General features: G+C 42.1%; 1 protein-coding gene across 2 annotated transcripts in view; it reads right to left on the bottom strand.

The window, feature by feature from the left end:
• Positions 1 to 20,211, bottom strand: part of EPHA4 (EPH receptor A4) — a 135,253-nt gene that overhangs the window by 6,196 nt on the left and 108,846 nt on the right. For both annotated transcript variants that reach the window (XM_081142898.1, XM_081142899.1), the window contains 9 exons: positions 18,064 to 18,122; positions 16,123 to 16,236; positions 15,679 to 15,864; positions 11,370 to 11,431; positions 10,720 to 10,929; positions 8,919 to 9,068; positions 5,032 to 5,225; positions 1,540 to 1,695; positions 286 to 1,197 (listed from right to left, as the gene is read on the bottom strand). In XM_081142898.1, the coding sequence (XP_080999024.1) occupies positions 1,083 to 1,197; positions 1,540 to 1,695; positions 5,032 to 5,225; positions 8,919 to 9,068; positions 10,720 to 10,929; positions 11,370 to 11,431; positions 15,679 to 15,864; positions 16,123 to 16,236; positions 18,064 to 18,122 (1,246 nt within the window). In that variant the 3' untranslated portion in view covers positions 286 to 1,082. The remainder of the gene's footprint in view (positions 1 to 285; positions 1,198 to 1,539; positions 1,696 to 5,031; positions 5,226 to 8,918; positions 9,069 to 10,719; positions 10,930 to 11,369; positions 11,432 to 15,678; positions 15,865 to 16,122; positions 16,237 to 18,063; positions 18,123 to 20,211) is intronic.

Here is a 20,211-nt window from a genome sequence, read left to right as displayed (position 1 = left end):
AGGAGCTCTGTGTAAGAGACAGCGCAGCCGGTAGGCGCCCGTCCACTTGAACCTGACTGAGTATGGCTCTTATCTCACTTCTTCCTGGAAGAACAGTAGGGAAGCGATATTGGTTTTGGTCTCCTCTCCCACTCTTAAGAAAGGGTTGAAATATTGGAGGAACCCTAAACTACCTGATAGATGTGAAAAAAACATTTACTGCTCAGTGTTTCAAATAAGATCAAGTTTCAAAAAAACAACGTTTTCATCCGAAAAAGAGTCATCGCAGGACTTTTTTTGCCTTACCTTGGAGATTTGGGTTTGCTTCTACAAAGGGAAGTGTGAAAGTTCTCTATTCAAGATTGTCACAGTCCACTATCCGTAAGGTAGTTACGGTAAGTTTGTAGAGTCCCCAAAGAAGACTTCATATGGCACAGCCTCAGGCCCAACCAAAGAAACAGACCTCGTTTGTCCAGTTAGGGGTATGTACGGTGCTTGGGTTTTATTATTACTATTTTAAAATCCACTTTCCTTGTCTGTTCATCCCCTCATGGCATCACAATCTGCCAGGTGGCCTGAGCACTGAAGGAGCAACACTGACGGGCCACACGGTTGTCACCTAGGTCTCCCCTCTGGCATGAACCAAGCCTTAGAAGCTACAAGTGAGTCCTTCCAAAATGTTCCTGGGCATGGTCTTCATTCCAGTGAAGGAAGGAGGACTGTCATTTAGGCCACGAACCAAATACTACGGTTGTAATTCCAAATGGAGAGAGGATCAGATGTCTCAGAGAAGCTGTGTCTGGCAGCAAATGCGGGGTCCACGCCCGGAGGCGGAGTCCTATTGGTACAGGTACATGTATTTTACAAACTGGTGACGGGGGAAGTACTTCTGAGAAACAATTCGTCCCAGGTCGAATTCAAGTGATGCTGGTCATTGCCTTAAGCTCGGTTTCCGGCGGTCTGTGCACCAAGCCACGCTGCAGATAGATATTGTTTCGTAAATTTCAGAGGGCGGAGACGAAGTAAAAAAAGTGCAGTTCTTCAATTAAAGTGCATGGATGAGGTAAACTAATTTCAAGAGTTTTGAGTTTAGTCAGTACGGCTCAGACGGGGACCATCCTGCCGTGTATCTGCTGCATTTGGGATCGCATCGCCTGGACGCTGCTCAAGACCTTATTCTGGTGGGTGACAGCTGTGATGCCGATGCGGGCCAGGTCGCTGCGTGGGGGAGAAAAGGGACAGAGGGTAACGTTGTGAGGCCTGAGCACCTCTTTCCCGCGCTTCATGCAGACACACATGGGACTCGGCCACAGTTCATACAGCACAACAAGGCAGGTGTACTAACGCGTTTAATTAAGCAATTTAATGGGACAATGTAGGTGCTGTGCAAAGGCTGTGTAAAATTATACTCGATCAGAATGAAAGGCATTCCAGTTTTGGTTTGTGTTTGTGTGTTTTAATGGGTAGGATGATTATGCAGCTCAAAGCAAAAAAAAAAAAAAAGGGAAAATACTATTAAATCCAGATTTACCCTTTTGCGTTACATCGCTGAGTACTTACTCCTGGTTCATGTGCACTACAGCCTCTAGTGTGGTGTAACCAGCAGCCGTGAAATTATCCTTATACCGGTCCATTTTAATGGCCTGGAGCCAATCGCCCACCGATACCACGGCGGAGAATTCCGGGGAGCTTGGGTCCAGCAAGGCGGTGTTGGGTCTGGAAATGGAAGGAGAAAGTGCAGACAGAGCTATGGGCGGAGACAGCAAGGCTCAGAGGTCAGGGCGCCCGACGCAGACGAGGGGAACGGAAACACTGGGGGTGGGCTTTACGCAGAGTGACCATCGTCAAATGTCATCCTGTGATGTGTTTTGCCCCCAATTTCGCAAAGCTTCTAAAAGCCTGTGTCAATCACCCTTTCTGTTCTTCATTTCGTGCCCCACATTTGTTTCACGTGAACCTCTTAGTGCATTAATAATCATAGCAGTTGTTTTTTTAACGACCTAGCCTGGGGTAAAGATCGGGGGAGCCCTTGGGGCTGAAATGGGTTCAGTCTTTGCAGAAAGAGTCCAGTCCCTGCCAGCACTGAACATTACAAACTTTCGTGCAGCAACTATGGAAACCCTAGCGAAGTAAGGGTAGAGAAAACCGCGAGCTGCAGCCTGCCGGACTTGATGGAAGGAGAAAGCAGCAAGAGTTCGAGTGGGACGAGCTCCCAGCCAGGTCTGCAGGCTGTCCCGGCGCCCTGGAAACAACCTGGGACAGCAGGGAGTTAATCCCCTTTAATCAGCCCTGCCCGCCCGCACGTGTGCCAAGGCTGAAGGAAGAAAGGCCACTTTGATCACTGCTGAAACTGTGGAATGCGCTCCCGAACTCCCTTACAGGGGCTCCTGAATAATCATTTCCACAAATCTGAGCACATTTTATTAACTTATTTATTAGCTTACGCATTTCTCAGGCCAGGTGTTTGATATCAGGTTATTGTTAAGAATGACTATAGTTCAAGGCAGGAATTCTGCCATTCTTCATAGTATTGATAAATAATAAGTCATTTATTAAAGGAAAGTATATAGTAGCAGACTCACAGTCATCTTCATCATCAAAATACCTAATCCTCACAGGGTAGCCCTTCACAGGGTATTCTATAGCACCCTTACTGCAACTACCTGCAGAGCAACACTGCTGCTTAAGTTATATTTCCTTAAAGTTCCCTTTTCTCTAGAAATTATGGAATGAAGTTTATCTTAACTTTTGACATGACTTTCATCCAGAGACTATGTTGTTTGAACACAAACATTTAAATCGAATGCTCAACGATTATCATCATTATTGAATTTTCAACCAAAACAGTTCCTTTCTTGTAAAAACAAAATTAAGTCAATGTAATGTCTTGATTCACTTTCTACATGGCAGAATTAATCCAATTCCATTTTTCATTCTAATTTTTACCAAAGTTATTTTGATTTGTATTACTTCTTTTTTATGTAAATATTTTAACAAAGACTTGTTTTATCAATTAGTTCTGTGCTCAAATAGCAGCTTGTCTTTGTGACCTTTCTTTTATGTCCATTATCTCAATTACACCCAAGTTCATAAGTAAAATTCTGCAGGTTTTCATCGCAAGAACAATCAAGATTTAATTCTTCCCCCGATTTTGAGTCAATAAAAAATACTACTACATAGGATTTTAAGTACCAGTGTAGAATGTTCACCAATTCAAATATTCATTACCAAACAAGGAGCAACAATTTGCATTTGCTTCTAACTTTAAGCCAAGAACATTAATAGGAGACGTAAATTCTAGGTACTTGAGAAGGTCAAAATGACCTTAGGATGGAAATTTCCTCACTCCATATCAATAAACTCTGAGGGACACTGTCCAGCTTGCTCTGGAAGTCTCTGTGCTCTCTGTGGAGCACCGTGACATTCACTCAATTTTGTGCTCAGTTACATATCACGTTACAACTATACCCCATTATTGGCAAGTGGTGATAAGCATCGAAGCTATTTAAGTACCATCAGTGAAAAGAAATTAGCATTGAGAAAAGTATATGCAATAACTCATTTTTTCCCCCTGTACTTTGGTGCTAGGCACAAATTATGGAATATTGGTAGTTGAATAGTTTATGCCATCACGAGAAGCTCTAAGTCCCGGCCTTAGGACTCTCAGATATAATACATGAGATCTAGAGCTGCAGATATAAACGCTGAAGGTTTACTATGGAATAGAGGAAGCCAGCTACATGGAAGCCTGGCCTTAGAGCCATCTATTTTCACTCTCTCAGTGAACAGAAGAATAGAAACTAGCCCAGAAATGTTCCTTTTTTTTTTTTTTAGGTTACATAGCTACCAGGTGGCAGGAGTAAGACGTGAATTCAGCCCGATGTCATTAGAGAAGAGCTTAACCACTGAGCTCTTTGTATAGTGGCCAATGCTAAGGGATCTGAAAGCCTAAAAGAGAACAGAAGGTTCCTCTGCTGTTTGCTCCAAATTCTTTTTTTCATGCATTATCATAATAAGTGCAGTCCTTCTCGTCTGTGATCTTTAGGCTAGGTTTTCAGGAGAAACACTAAAGGAGCACATCCTAGTGCTGTCCAGGACGGGAAGAGCTTGCATGTCGTGGAAAAAATGTCCTCCTGTTTTTAGCTCAGGGTCGTGATGAAAGAGACGCCTTTGAGAAATGCAGACGTGGAATTGAGTAGCTGCCTCGCCTCACGCAGGCCTGAATCACCTGGTCTTACTGTGCCTGCCCTCTTAGGTCATTTAATTGATCAGGATGCTCTACGCCTTTTTCCGAGGAGCTGGCATCTAGGGATCTTGAACCTTAAGCCAGTGAAGCTCAGCCCCATGAAGAAAAGTCCCTACTGAACTACAGACTTGTGGTATCCGTATGTTTTTTCTGTACTGATACACTTCACCTTGCTCTTCCCAGCGAAATAACTACCTCTGTACAGGTGGCTCAGTCACTATAGCTTTTAAACCCCTTCGCGAACATTTGCCTGCATGCTTTGTAACTCGATCAGTTTCTATCTCGGTCCTCCTTCCCGCTGCTCTTGAAAGACTCAGAAAAGAGAAACTTTAAGAACTGAAACCTAATGCATCTCTTGCAACAATTAACACTTTAGAAGTCGATTTAAGACCGCAGTGTACAAAGAGCTGTTCTCTAATCCTTACCTTTTACAAACACAGTATTCCTTTTCCTTTTCAAAATATAGCATCTAGCAACCTGAATGTCTTCCAAAAGTATATTTCATCCGTCTTCCAAAATGTCCAGGTCCAGCATCATAAAACAAGCACTTTAATTATTCTGTTGTTGCTTTTTTTTTTTTTAATTTGTTTTTCTTACTACTCTTTGAGGCCTGACAGGTATTTGGCTCTTCAAAACGGTGACGTGAACTACCATAAATACTCCACTAATTGAGAAAGAAACCACCCAGGTTGCAGAGGGCTACGAAGTGACCTCTTACTAAAGGGCAGGAATTAACGTGAGTCACCGCCGGCCTGCCACCTCCAATGTATTCTTTCACACATCACAGTTAAGCAAGCAAGGCTCACCTGGAGCTCTCGGTCCCTGTCCTCTTCAGGCTGCTGGGGTTGCGGATGAGTTTGTCCAACATGTTGACAATCTGCCCAAATTTAGGCCTGTCACTCCTCTCCTTCTGCCAGCAGTCTAGCATCAGCTGGTGGAGGGCGATGGGGCAGTCCATTGGAGGGGGCAGCCGATAGCCTTCCTCAATGGCTTTAATCACCTATCGAAGAAAACACAATATGTGCAGCTGCCAGGCAAGCTGTTGTTAGCGGCTCACCCTCCTGAGGGTCTAGTTCCCTGCACATTAAGCTGCCAGCAAGCTTGAGCATGGGAACACCTCCAGTTCCTTCACAGAAGCCAAGCTGGACCTGAGTACTGCTCGCAGCGGGGTAGGCAAGCCAGCTGTCGCCATGAGGTCTTCTCAAGTGGCAGCCATGCCAACCTGCAGCTCTCAAGTGGAGATGCAGGACGTTCGAGCGACTAGAGCGCAAGCACATCGATAACACGGTGTTGATCTGACCCTCAGATATCACAAGGCAATGGCTCTCTCCGCTCTGCTCCCCAGCATCTGCTAAGAACTCTTAGGAAAAAGAGTCCCTAACCTTGCTAAAGATCTTCCTTAGGAAGCATTAATAGTTGCCTCCAAAATGGAAGCCCCTTCGCATCAGTTAAGCCTGTGTCTTCTTGCTCAGACAGCTAATGGGTCTAAACCAGAGACCGCCTTCCAGACCTCCCAATCCAGAAGACCCCGCCAACCTCTAAAATAGCACACTGCTCAATCTTTCTAGATGCCCAGCCATTTCTACTTTTGGGAGACCAAAATACACCAATATGCCAATTCTGTACAACTCTCTTCTTCTCAGCTGACTGTCATTTGACCTTGTTAAAAGTATAAGTAGATTAAAAAGAGTGACAGCAAAGCAAAACATTTTTAATCTTCTTTTAAGGCATTTATATTTTAAAGGGGACACAGACACATCTAAGGAAAAACATTATAATAGTAGATGATGTTGTCCCACTACCCGGAGTGGTCTCCCTGCCTAGTGAGACATAAATAAATCATTCAACAGTCCTTTTCCTAATTCTAATTTTTCTAATCTGTCTTCACAGGTCTTACGTATTTTTCTTATTGACTTTTCTCTAAACCCCCCTTCTTCATGGCATAAATCCCAGTAATGCAATACGGCATGACTCATGCCAAATTTAAAGAGGGGAATTACTTCATAATTTCTTAGCTACTCATAAACTTTGTTTATGGGTATCCTATGAGATTCTGGAGGTGCTTTTGCTTGTTTGGGGATTTTTAAAAGTTTTATTTGTTTTAAACCAGTCTTTCCACCATCCCCTGCCCCCTCCCCCTAAAAAAAATGATAGTTGCCAGCGAAACAACCAGTGGCTGGCTGTAGCCATCTCAATGTCCACATTGCATTCACCCTGGGGTGGGTCCATTTACTGCTGAACAATTAGCCTTCAACACAACACGGTCAGTTCAGTTGGGACCAGTTTCTATGCACAAGCATGACTTCTTATCTTTTAGCCAGCACACTGTTTCCGTTTAACAACCATTTTGTGATTTATTAAGTTATCTGATCCTTTTTTCCCCATGTGTGTTTGCCAGCATCCTGTTGTATTAGTATTTATTTACTCCTTCTGAAGTAGACGTCTATATGCCACCTAACTGAAAGTTACCCTCCTTATTTCTGGTAATCACATCAGGTCAGCTTGATCCCCTCACTTTCTTTTATCTCTCCAGGTGCATGGGCGTTGCCTCTAGACTTGATGAAAACATTTTATATCGAGCTGATGACAATGTGAGCAACACTGTGCTAATGCTGGGGTAACACAATTTGTTATAAAACCCTCAGACTGCTTAATATTCTTTCATTAGCTCCCTATCCACTGCCAGCTTGGAAGATGACTTGTGGGTTAACAAAGCATATTTTCTCAGTTTACTGCTGAATGTTTTGGGGGGCAGAGGATTATAACCAACAAAAGTCTTGATAGATTTGACATATTTTCAACAGTTACTTTGCCTCATTCACCATATGCCAAATTCTACTCATGAAAGTAATTCTCCAGTTACATTTCCTATTGATTCCTGTTCTAACACAATCCAACACCAAGCCCAATACACATGAATGCTACATCAATACTATTTGTGGAAACGGCTTCAGATGCTTTTTCATGGAGAAAGCCAGACAAGTGAAAATTTTAAACCACCAAAATGATTTTAACATAATATAGAAACTATCAAAACTACAGATCTAAAAATATTTAGGGCAGGGAAACTAACAAAATCTTTAGATAATCTGCTATTATGAGCATTTGACCATGACTCTCAACTAAAAAAAAAAAAGGAAAGTTTAAATATCAAATAAGTAAATGTATACATCACTTGCTCACTTAGGTTGTTTGTCTCTGTCCCTCTAAATTAAACCCAAATGTTGCTACAAGAAAGGTACGTGAAGGGGTCTGTGTAGCATGGGAACATCAAACAATAGACTACACACCATTCACGTCTATAGTCTTTTCCAGCTGGTAATTATTTATCAGCTATGCCAGCTGCTGTCTTTCCTCCTATCTGCCAGGAACCTTGCTTTACAATTTACAGATAATCCAGTGTCAACAGGACCATTCCTCTTAATCTGGTTAGAGAATTCTTTTGGCCCCACCTGACAAGGAGTTCATTAGTTTCTCGATTGCTCTGAATATTCTCTTATTGATAAGGCAACAAGCATCCTGTTTCTTAAGTACACCTGGCTCTTCATTGAACTGTCAAGGCTCTGCAAGTCCCTTTGTTTTCAGGACATGGTAGATGGCCAGGTAACATTCCACACCAGAGAGAATTTATTTTAGATAAAATAAAATTTTTTTATCTAAAAATATCTAAAATATCTAAAATAAAATTTTATCTAAAATAAAATTATCTAAAATTTTATTTTATTTTATCTAAAATAAAATTTTTATTGATATTGAATACCATGCATTTATAAACACTCTTTGCTAATATTCTACCTCAGATATACGGTGTCCCAAAAAATGTATACACACTGTAACAGCTGATAGCTCAATTTTCAAAATGAAATGTATTTGAATAAACACTGCCTTTATAATTATTCGAAGTGTATGTATACACATTTTTTGGGACACCCTGTATATAATAAAAAATTTTAAAGTTTGAAGAGTGTCCATTTTATTGTGATCTGATTTCCAGCCCTTTCACAACTAACTAAAACCTTTCCAGAATTAGCTAATAAGTGTCCCAGGAAGACCCACTGGTCTAGGCTTTTTTTTGGTCCTTTCTCACTGGAGATGTTTATAATTAAATTCTATTACTCTGGAATCTTATTAGTGTCATTATTGAATGCTTTTCTGAAATTGCAGGCGTTGTGGATACTCCCTCACGCAGTAGTCCAGATGGTACATTTAAAGGGATGTGCATAATTTACAAAGGGTCATTTAGTGAAGCTTTATTTTAGAGTCCTCCAGGGGCAAGCTCTAATTACAACTCTGTCAGCTTTAAAACATTCACTAGTTTTCTTGCAATGAACCTTTCATGTCGATTCAATCACATATGAAATGTGCGTTTTTCATATATCCTTGCATTTTCTTAAAATTCAGCTTAATTTGGCTTCAGTACGAATTTGGAAGTTATGCAAGTTCAAAGGCTGTCCCGCGTCACTGATCTCCGCATCCCTCTAAGCCTGTCTGCCACACTGTAACATTCAAGCTGTGCAACTGCGGTCCTTGGAATCTGCCACCACAAGGCTGAACTAGAGCACGAGGCCCCTGTGGACGAAGCACCCCGAGTTCACTGTGTCATTTCAAGCTCCACCCGCGCTCTGCCACACACCAGGGCCAAACTCCCCGCCTCTCAAAGCAAAGGCGAGCATTTCGGAACATAAAGACTCACGTCCTGATTGGACATGTCCCAGTAGGGCCTCTCTCCATACGACATCACTTCCCACATGACGATGCCGTAGCTCCACACGTCGCTGGCCGAGGTGAATTTTCGGTAGGCGATGGCCTCGGGCGCCGTCCACCGGATGGGAATCTTGCCGCCCTGCGAACAGTCAGCCGTCGGTTATTCCCGCGGCGCGTGGCCCAGGCGCCGCGAGGGCAGCGCAGGCTTTAGGGCTGCGTGTTGGCCACGATAAAGCAACGGATGTGCGGACCACACTCGTTTCGACTCCTTGGTAAAGTTTGTCCCCCGGCAGCACAAAGGCAATATTCTGTTTTGCTGCTAAGATCGTGAACTAAGAAGTTAAAATGAAAATTTCTGTCGCACTCATCCTGCTCTTATCCAGGCCAACACAGCGAGAAGGTAACACTAAATAGGCTCCAGGAGAAGCCAAGTGACCGCAGGTGCTAGAGTCATTATTGGCTTTAATAAAGCGAGGGCAGGATTTTGGTTACCATCTAATTAAAAAAGAAAACACCTGCAAAATTGGAAAAACAATTGACTGTTACCCAGGAAAATTTTTAAATGCTTTATTTCCCCCCTCAAATATCTTTTGTTTTAATCAAGTTTCAAATTTCCTAGGGTTCCATCTGGGGAAATGAATTCAATTTGAAGTCAGTCCATAAGCTGTTCAAGGGGCCATCATGTAAAAGTTTGCTTTGTTAGGGCTACTAAACAGGACAACGTATTGCACTGGAAATTGCACCGATTCGCTGTAATTTACTCTGAAAACCCAGTGTATCATATTTATACGTGTGATCTTCAGGACCCTTGGGCTGCCTCTGCCTTCCTTAAATATTTGGCAAAGGTTTAATCTACGTGAGTGCATCATTCCAGAAGGTTCCTTTAACTTTTCTCTCTCTAACCACTGGGGCAAAATAAAAGATCTCCAGCATTCACAATGATGCATTACTTCCTAAATGAATGCACTTGGAATTCAAAAGAGGTTATGTGTAAGTATCAAAACTAGAGCCTAAGAAACTGAACACTACAAGAAGAAAAAGAAAATAACCAACCAAACCAAAAAAAAGCCCAATGCTTAGAATTGCAGATATAAAATGTAAGCATTAAATGGCTGGTAACTGTCTGCTTCATGTTGATTTTAACAGTGTCAGCCCTAATGGCCAATAACTTTTATGATTCTGTGTTTACTCCATTAGTATCTTATATTCCGATGGTCCAGCGAAGATAGCACAGCCATTAACTGGATACTGATAACTCCTAACTGTGCCCTAATCCTGGCTTATCTACCAGTCGTAAAATGAAGGCCATTAGATACTGGAAAACCTTGCATAGTGTAAATGTTTTATAAATCCTGTGTATACAGTCTCAGAGTCGGTAGCCAACCAACGAGAAACACTGCACTGTCTTATTTAAAATAAGATTATTTTTAATGATAAAAAAAAACACAAATAGAAAATCTAAAAAAAAAAAAACCACAAGGAAACAAACAAAAAATAAATAAATAAGGAAGGAAGGGAGGGAGGGAAGAAGGAAGGGAAAGAAAGAAAAGTTAAGTGTAAAAAATACACAATAAATGAAGCCCCCCATTGTGGCTTGGTAAGTGGTCCCACATATAGAGGCTGTTTCGAAATCCCTGTCTGGAAAACGTGGTTCAAAAATGGAAGCGTGGCCATGAAGAGGCTCTGAAGGCTGAGGAAACTTGTAAAATCACAGAGGCTTAAGCATCCAAGTAAGAAGAGAGGAACAGTTTCATCAGAGTCAAAACCCAGCGGTTGCAAATCCTCCTTACCCTTGTGGTATAAGCTGCTTCTGGGTCATCCTCCAGCACTCGGGACATGCCAAAGTCGGACACTTTGCAGACCAAGTTGCTATTTACCAGAATGTTCCGTGCAGCCAGGTCTCGATGCACGTAGCTCATGTCAGACAAATACTTCATCCCAGACCCAATGCCACGAAGCATGCCCACCAGCTGAATGACTGTAAATCTGCCATCATTCTTCTACGGCAAAGGAGTGAGGGACAATCTCATTAGCTTTAGGCCAAATTAATTTTCACCAAGCATTTATATTACTTGGGTCTTTTTTGATATCTGTATCTGGCATATAATCAAACTCAACATTATTTCTGAGCCTTTTTGACCAAAGTCACTAATTCACTAGTAAAGTGAATATATCCAAGAAGCTGGGTTTGCTTCCTGTGACAGATGGAAATTATCCAGCTGTAATGAATCTCTGGCTCAAACAGCCCCACAATACAAGAAAAAAATCAAATACTCCCCTCGTTGAACATGGATTATTTAACAGTCTTTAAAAATCACATCACTCTCTAGTTCTTCCTTTGCCCCATTAAAAAATACCACCAAATAGAATGGATGCAAGGAGTTTGCTAGAGTTTTCTGAATACCAGCCTTCTTGGGTTTGATATAAAGTAGTCACATACCCTGAGGAATGCATCCAAGGAGCCGTTCTCCATGTACTCTGTGATGATCATCACGGGTTTACCTAGAGTTTTCAGAAAGAAAAACACAAACCCTTGATGAGCGCTGCGGTTAATGAGATAAAAATGGGCTGTGCACAATTTCACTGCCAAGACACCTGTCTTGTGCGATCTAATTTAATTAAAACAAGCCAAGCTTATGCCTCAGCTGTGGGGAGCTAGGAATGAAATATTAAAAAGACGAGTAGGTTTAAATTCCAGCTGGAAGGTTAACCCTTCGCATGGCTTGTTGACAAGGTCTTTAACTAAAGTGGCCTCTGGTACCCAGGGAGCACGTGAATGGATAATTGCTCTCTTAAGCAGAAGGGGAAGAAGATAAATGGGCAGGCTTGTTTGAAGGCGGAAAAAAAATCTTTAGGATAATTAATTTATTTTGTCCCCAGAAGAACCACTTGTGCGATACTAAAGGAATCAATGGCCAGAGAAACTTTCTTTTTTACTTAGTTGGAGAAACCCACGTTTCAGGAAGCAGTAGCTGTGTTGATTAGTTCATTGCTTAGACACGTCTTAAAGATCAAGCATGAACAATATCAACTTCTTTCCTCATCTTGCTCAAATTAGGGGCTATCCTTTTTTTCTCTTTTCCTTTCTACAAATAAATTTGTTCTATTTGGTTCCTAAGCCAGCCAACCTCAGCAGCAACAACAAAATCACAGAAAAGGTTCATTAAATTATTTCATCCTAGACGACAATCTTAATTCAGTACTTGAACATTCTTGCTCCCCGCCCCACTTTTTTTTTTTTGGCAAAGAAATCAAAATGGTCTTAAGGTTTGGGGGGGAGTGGGGGAAACACTTTTATTTCACTTCAGTTTTCTTTCTGAGGACCTTAGGAAATTAGAACCATTCTTTAGTCTCTTAATCGCTGGCAATGGACTCGAGGCCTGAAATTCCTTCTTTCTAAAGGGGATTTGTAGGAGTGGGGAGAGGGTGGAGGTGGGGTGGAAATCCTCAATATTTTACTAAAGGAAGGGTTAGAGCAAAGAGAACATAAAAGATTCCCTGGGAGGAAAATAAAATGTTAGTCTGATAGTAAATCAAAAATATTCACACTTTCATTGCTGTAATTGTGGACTGTTTGGACTTAGGGAAAATGGGCTGGGACACGTCACTGCTGAAAAGCCCCCACAATTATTCTAAACAAATATGTTTCCCACCCAGAACCCCCATCAGAACAGACTCTGTTCTGGGGTGGGGGAAAGGACACGTCTTTGTTTCGGAGACAAAAATTTTAAGAGCAGACGTTTTTCATTTCAATGAAGTACAATTTATCAATTTGTTTTTCGATTGTGTTTTTGGTGTCCTGTCTAAGAAATCTTTCTGAAGCAAAAATCTTGGATTAGAAACCAATGCCATGGAGATTTTATTTTCAAGTGATGAATGAAAGCTGGCAGAAGCAGCAGGAATCACGGTGTAGACCAAAGGCTGGGTCAAACCCCTTCCAGCCTCTCCTCTTGGCTGGAGAGAGGGGCCCCTTCCACCTGTCTATCCTCGGTCACCGCAAACAGGAGGAAGCTCAGTTCTCAGATTCATTTACCTTCTACATCTGTGACCAGTCGTCCAGACAGAACAAATGCACCCAGATGACTTTTAATTAACCTGCCTCAATCAAAAGATAGTCTGTCAACCTATGAGAAAGGGCAACTCTCTTGGAGGAGCATTAACACCTACTTCCATTTCACCAGCCCCTCCAGAGGTGGTGCGGAGAAGAGAGTGCGGGATCCAAAAGACGGGGCAGTGCAGAGAATTTACAGTCTCCTCATCAATTTAAAAAGTTACTCAAGTAACTGCTGGTAATGAATTCACACGCCTCCAGGCCACCTTCTCACCCTCACACCTCCCTAGTCCGACTGTTGGCACCATCTTCACAATTTTTCTACATTCCTTTTTCTGCTTATTAACAGTATCCGTTTGTCAGGGCCTTTATGAGCTCTACAAGAGAAATAAAGATGACTATCTCCAGAAGCAAAGGGGCTTATAAAGTTGGCCTAGGCTGGGCCCAGGGATGGAGGCAGATCCCTCTCTGGGACAGGCAGGGGGCACAGTGGGGAGGGGAGGGGTGGGGGAGGGGACAGCTCCTGGGGTGGAAATTTTAAATCATTTTAATTCAGTGACAACTGCATTATGCAAATGCACCCAGTCGTTTATAACAGTTACAGCTGTAATAGCTGTGGGTTTTAGGGGCTCGCTGGGACTTTCACACAAAGATCCCCTGTTTCTTCTCTCTTCTACAGAGGTGCCGTGAAAATCACTGTCTGCGGCAGGAAAAACACCCCAAGCTGAACAGAGCCTCCTTTTGAGAAACTGGACCTGCAGAAGTATTTAAACGGAATGTTATCTTTTAATTAAAGTAGGGAAGGACTCAGGGCAGCCCCAAAGGCCACAGGCAACAGAAAAATATCCTGTCTGTAAAACTAATCTTAAAAAGCAAATAGAGCTATTCTATGCTAATTATAGCCTTCACCTGAGGTGGAAGAATTATATATCCTTTACACTGAAGTTCGTTTTTGGAAGGATTCTGAAGATGGGGAGAGATGTACTTCTTAAGACACAGTAACACCAGTTAACACCTAGTTTTTTTTCTTCTGCTAAGCATTATGCTAAACACACTAACTAATTCATCCAAAACAACCTTGGAAGGCAAGCTCTATTTTTATTTCTATTTTACAGATGAGGAAACTGAAGTATTGAGCAACCAGTCAAGGCCGCCTGCTTAACTAGCAGTAGAGTTGGCATGTAAGTCTTGGGTCACTAGGCCAAATGAAGGTTCTCGAAGTGTGGTCTCGGGTACTGCATGCACCTCTGGCTTACCTTCGAGCTTGACGTTTGAACTCATGGACCTCACCCCACCTGCTGAATCCAACCTTTGAGGGTGAGGTTCAGAGAACTGTTCTGCCGAGTTTCCCGGGATTCTGATGTTTGTTTAAGTTTGGGGACCTCTGCACTAGTGGGTACTTTCTCCCTTTTCACTAACCTTTCCTTCTCTTCTTAAAGATTTTATGCCCTGTGTCATACCTCCCCCTCTGGCCCAGGTCTAATGCTCGAAGTCTAATCTTTTTGTTCTTTTTTAGTCTCTATGTCATTTCTTTCCACTCTGATCTTTATTATTTCCTTCCTTCTACTTACTCTGGGCTTCTCTTGTTGTTCTCTTTCTAAATCTTTAAGTTGGAGGGTTAGTTTATTAAAAGGTGGGGGTGGGTGGCTGGGTGGGAAGAGATTAACCAAAGAACTTATATGCATATAAGCCTAACCCCTGGACAGACTATAGTGTGGTGAAGGCCTGGGGAGGGGGTCGAAGGGGCCAAGGGGGGAAGAGAAAGGACATCTGTGATACTTTCAACGATAAAGATAAATAAATAAAAAACAAAGTCTAAACCTTAACCAACCCTTCTCCTTCCCTTCACTTGCTGGAGCAGCCGCTCTGTACCCGATGTCTGAGGATGCATTTCACAGGCACCTCGAACCAAATAACAGGCACCTTGGCCTTCCCGGAGACACAGCCCCAGGCTCTCAGGATCCCTGACTTGTAGGAGCTGCAGGAGGTACTAAGGCTCCTGGAACAGAGCCACCTTCAGTAATAACCACTTCGGCTGCACTGTCCATGTGGCATTTTATAAGTAGGTCTTAGCCAGCCTTCCCGACACATTCAGGGTTTGCTTTGTAAAATACATCTGTGGAGCTGTGTTGTGTTTTAACTGAAGCGTGGTTCACAGGCTCGGGGAATGCTAATGGACTAAAAAAGGAAAGTTCAACCAGGTGTTACTGTAACTGGGTGCTGAACTGCAGCGGCCATAAATCAGGCAGAGCAGACAGGCAAACGCCCCGACCTAATAAAGATTCCCAAGATCCACTCCTCGCATCTGGAACTGAAGCCTCGAGCACGAGGCGTGGCGAGGTTTTTGTTGTGTTTTATATGAAAAGTACTTAAAATTTATTTTGCTTACCATCTGCTTGCGCCTACCTTGTGACAATCAGTTGGGTCTAGCAAAGATTTGAAAGATGACGAGGCATACCAAAAATCTGCAATATTCATTTCCCTGAAATCTCACACAAGCTGCCTTGGAAAGAGCGGTATCAGCCTAAACATAGACCCATTTAGAGCTGACTACAAGATTAATGACTTGTCCTGCGCTGATTTCCTCCTATTAGCAATCAGTGGGTCTGCTCCATCTGTCATTTCCCTGGAAAGAAAATGTGTGTTTAATTTGCCAGGAACTTCTAACTTGGCTTTGTAAAGGGAGTGACCAGCGTACATTTGGTGACGACGCCTTCCAAGTGAATTATATTCGGGTGGTCAAACTGTCCCATGATGCTGGCCTCACTCAGGAAGTCTCTCCTCTGTTTGTCTGTGTAACCAGCTTTCAGCGTCTTGATGGCCACGCAGATCTCCCTCTTGCCAGGCACTTTGAGACGCCCACTGCAGACTTCACCAAATTCACCTTTGGGAGAGAAAAAGAATCGACTATGGATCGGAAACACGTTCAAGATGAAAGAGTAATAGCAAACATTTGCTGGGTGCTTGTTACACGCCAGGCACAGTGTTAATGTTGTACATAGAGCAAGGAAATTTCATATTCACAGATATTTACACATATACATGTACATACAATACACTCATGCGCATTTATATAATCATCTATGGATAGCTAATATCCACAAAGAAAATCAGTTTATTAGATAGACACTCAGACACTTACCAACTCCTATCACTTTTTCAATCTTAATGCAGGATGCGTCAATTTCTTTGGCAAATTCTCGAACTGCTTGGTTGGGATCTTCATATGTAAAGGGATCCACATAAGTTCTAACACCTAAGTAACAGATATGTGAGAGGGTGACCAAACACTTCTCAGGAGCCACTAATAAACTTGTCTCAGTCTACAAATATTTAGCACAGGAGAAGTGTTCTAGCATGATAAGAATACGTAGCATAGACATACGAAAATGCTTAAATTCTTGCTCTGGTTGTCATTAGTGGGTAAACAAAGAATTGTTAGCTACTTAAGAGGCTGCAGTTCTACTGACTTCCTGGAGTATCTTCACACTTCAAGGACAAATTTTTTAAAAAAACAACTCATCCCAGGGAGAAAATGAGAGTCTCTATGAGGGAATTTGGGATGTGGTAGCTGAATATTGTTGTCCCCATCCGTTGTCCACGTCCTACCCACCATCTCCAGCCATCCCCTTTTACTAAAGATAGTAAGAGCTTTCTTTGTCAACTGACCAAATCTACATGGTGCCACCTTTTGCCCAATATCTGAAACAATGAAATATGTGGCCAACAATGAACAAAATAAGATTAAAGCTAGGTTAAAACAAACAAGAGGGGTAATACCAGTGAATCCATTTGAGAATATAGCCTCTGCATTGGGTACCCACATTTTTTCTGTTTTGCAAAAGAGTAAAGACTTTGAAGTTCCCCTGGATGCTTTAGCTGGAGAAATGTAGCCTAACTGTGAATGGTTTGAATACCAGGAGGTGTAATTCAGCCATGCTCCACAGTCACTTGCAAACTAAATTCAGAATGCGACCTCTGGGGCAACCCAGAGATGCACTAGAAATTCCTGGGAACTTTCCACTGGCATTCACACCTCTCCTTTCCTGCCTGAGCTCCTGGGGCTTTGGGGCACTGAGAGGGCGTAAAACACTGACTGGCCCAATCCCTTCAGTTTTTCAGACCTGTCAATCTTGTCCTCATCACACAAAAATTACAACATTTTTGTTTTTAAAAATATATACATCATGCAAATTACAAAGAATGGTTTTAGAAAGGAAACAAGATAAACAAAAATGTTGTCAGGCACTCCATGGCCTTTATGACTTTAGGTGTGCCACCCAAGAAAATCTTTCTTAAGATTATTCTTCTTACCCCTAGCCTCTCTTTATTACCTCCCTGCACAGTCTAATAGGGTACTTACAAGCCACATGTTGGCATTTACATGTAAATTAGTCAAAATTCAATAAAATGTAAAATTTACTCCCTCGTTCACACTAGCTACATATCAAGTATTCAATAGTACATGTGGCTCTTGGCTAACGTATCGGACAGTGCAGATGGAGAGGACTGTGCCATCACCTCCGAAATTCCTACCGAACAGTGTCCCTGAAGGGTTATCAACCTCTGTCCACTTAAGAGTCGTCTCTCTTGCTCAAGTCATTCTAGGGCCAATTCTTTGAATTTATTCTTTGACCCCATTTAGATCAAAAGAACTAGAATCCACTAAAGAAATATTGATGGTCCTGAATTCTACATATTTTGAAGGCCTGGCAATTACAATTCAATTCATTATTCCTTCTTCTCCAAAAATGTTACTTTCCAATATAAAAAAAAAAAATTGTTACCTGTCAATTCTTGCCACCCAGCTACAAAAATGAGCCCACTGGACCAACACCTTTTCAGGGTGGATAAAAGAGAAAAAAAAAAAGGCTCTAAAGGAATTTTCCCATCCCTTATCTTTAATCTCACTTTCAAGAATCCCCCCCATTCACCTATTTCAGTTTGATACCCTGAAGTACATTATTTGGATAATTCCATAAAAGGAATATAATATGAACAACCATGTGAATATTATTTAAACATTTCTAAACTGAAAATAGGAGACATGCTCTAAAACTACTTTTAATCCAATTTTCTGTACCTTGATTCAAATGTTTCTCTTCATCTGCTTCTTGCTTGGCTTTACTGTATTTACTCCGTCTGTTAAAAATTAAAAAAAAAAAATTTTCAAAAGCTGAAAGAACATAAAATAAGCTTTTTTATGCTACTATAATATAAGTCAGGCAGCTATACTATGTACATTTCACAGATGAGCAAACTGAGGCTTCTGGGAGGTGAACTGACAAGGCAAGTAACCCACCATCCTGTTAGTGGAGAATTGTTTCCAGCACAAGTGGTCAGAGGGCAGAGTCTCTGCTCTTAACCACTGGATTAAACTGAGATCATAAAGCAAATATTTTATAATATAATTACAATTTCCAATCCCCAGAAGAAAATGTATATTACTGAAGATAGATTATAAATGTATCGGCTAAGTTCCCCATATGTATTCTAAATTAAAATACGTGTCCACGGATGAATGTTGCCTAAGTCAAATAGCAATAACGTTCAGCGTGTGATAGGTAACACATTATCATATTATATGATATTCTTAAAACAATAGTTTTGTGGTTATTGGTTTCAGCTGCTGCATACAAAATCCTCAATTATTAATGGAAATTTCAAGAGCAAATATTTGCTTTGTACTGGATTACATTCCTCAAGAGTTTGTAGAAAACTTAAAAAAAGTGAACATGAGAAGTTTCCATTTGTAGTCTAATTCTCTTTCCGAAAAAACGGACGGTCTTACAGTTGGCATTCCCTCTTTTCCCAAATATCCTGTAGGAGTGAGAGGCAGGACCCACCGGGGCCAGGCGGGGCGAGGACAGAGGCAGCCGGGCCCCGCCGCCGTCCCAGGCGCCTCCCCTCTGCGCTCCTCACTGTCGGCAGCGCGGGGGCCCACAGAGGTTCCTGTGTGTGTAATTCCCCTGCAAATAATGCTACCTTGCACTTCTGCACTGCGTTTAACTTTTCAAAGTGCTCTCATCACATATATTATCTCCTCCCCTGACTGTTTGCAAAGCAGGAAGCGACTTAGTAAACAGAGGCCCGGTTACTAGAGTTAAGGGCAAAGCATGTGGAATTCAGCCCCAAATAACAGCTTGCCTTCTCCGCTTGCCCTTAACTCTGGGAACGGCCTTCACATCTATTATTTAATTGCATCTTCACCACAACTCTGTGAAAGCAATCAGGCAGACAGACACACACTCGGTCCCGCTGTCCAGATGAGGGGGTGGGGCGGCAGGCGAGTGACTCACCCACGGCTCTCTCGGCAAGTATCGGAGTGTCTCAGCCCCCATACGCCTCTCATGGTGGAGATGAAGTTATACGATGGTATGAGGTTAATTAGAAGTAATTTTACATTTTATATCAGTAAATCCACTTAAATTGCATTCCACTCTGCTCTCAAAACCCACTGCTTCAGCAAGGAAACGAAAGAAGTTTAAATATGCTGCAACCAGACATCAGCAAGATGTAGTCCCTTCCAAACCTCTCCCCACCCTTCCCCTTTTAAAGGAAACATAAGAGTGTTAAGTCAGCGACTATGAAAACAACATTTCATGTCAGGGAAACTCGTGGCTCTGTCCCAAGGGTGTGATAGAGTCCTGCCAGCCTGAGAGATTGTATCTTATCAGAGCTCCTAAAAGCATTATCTAAAATTACAAGTCTTTTTAAACCACTTTAGATCTCCGATACTGATTCGAATGTCTTTCCTTTAAAAAGAAAGGGAAAAAAATGCAGAGAGCAGAAGAGCTTTGGTCCCAACTTTAACTTGTCACCGAGTTCACCAAAAACACTGGTATGCACCTATAGAAACAGTGGCCTCAAGCTGCCCAGGGGTGGGGTTATCTGTTTTATATCAAGCACATTCATTCATTAAATATGTGCAAAGCCAGAGGAAATGCAAAGTGGCAGGGATCATTAATTATAAGGCTGATCCGTCCATCCCTTCCTCAGACTTCTAAACCTAGAGGGGGAATTAAATTAGAGGTGAAACTGCTTTACTTTGGAGTGTGACTTGGAGGAGAGGACCCTACAAGAGCACAGGGAATGCTGGAAAAGAAACACTAGAATTACTGTTCAAAGACTAATTGTAGCCCATTAGCTTTTTAATAATACCTTGAAAACTAAAATGCCTCAGTCCTGCTCTACCTTTGTCACCTGATGACCCTTTCTCTTTGTCTCAGGG

This window comes from Miniopterus schreibersii, assembly GCF_964146895.1.
Source record: "Miniopterus schreibersii genome assembly, chromosome: 7".
Lineage (NCBI taxonomy): Eukaryota > Metazoa > Chordata > Mammalia > Chiroptera > Miniopteridae > Miniopterus > Miniopterus schreibersii.
The sequence above is the reverse complement of the archived record's forward strand: the minus strand, read 5'-3'. Positions and strand labels throughout refer to the sequence as shown.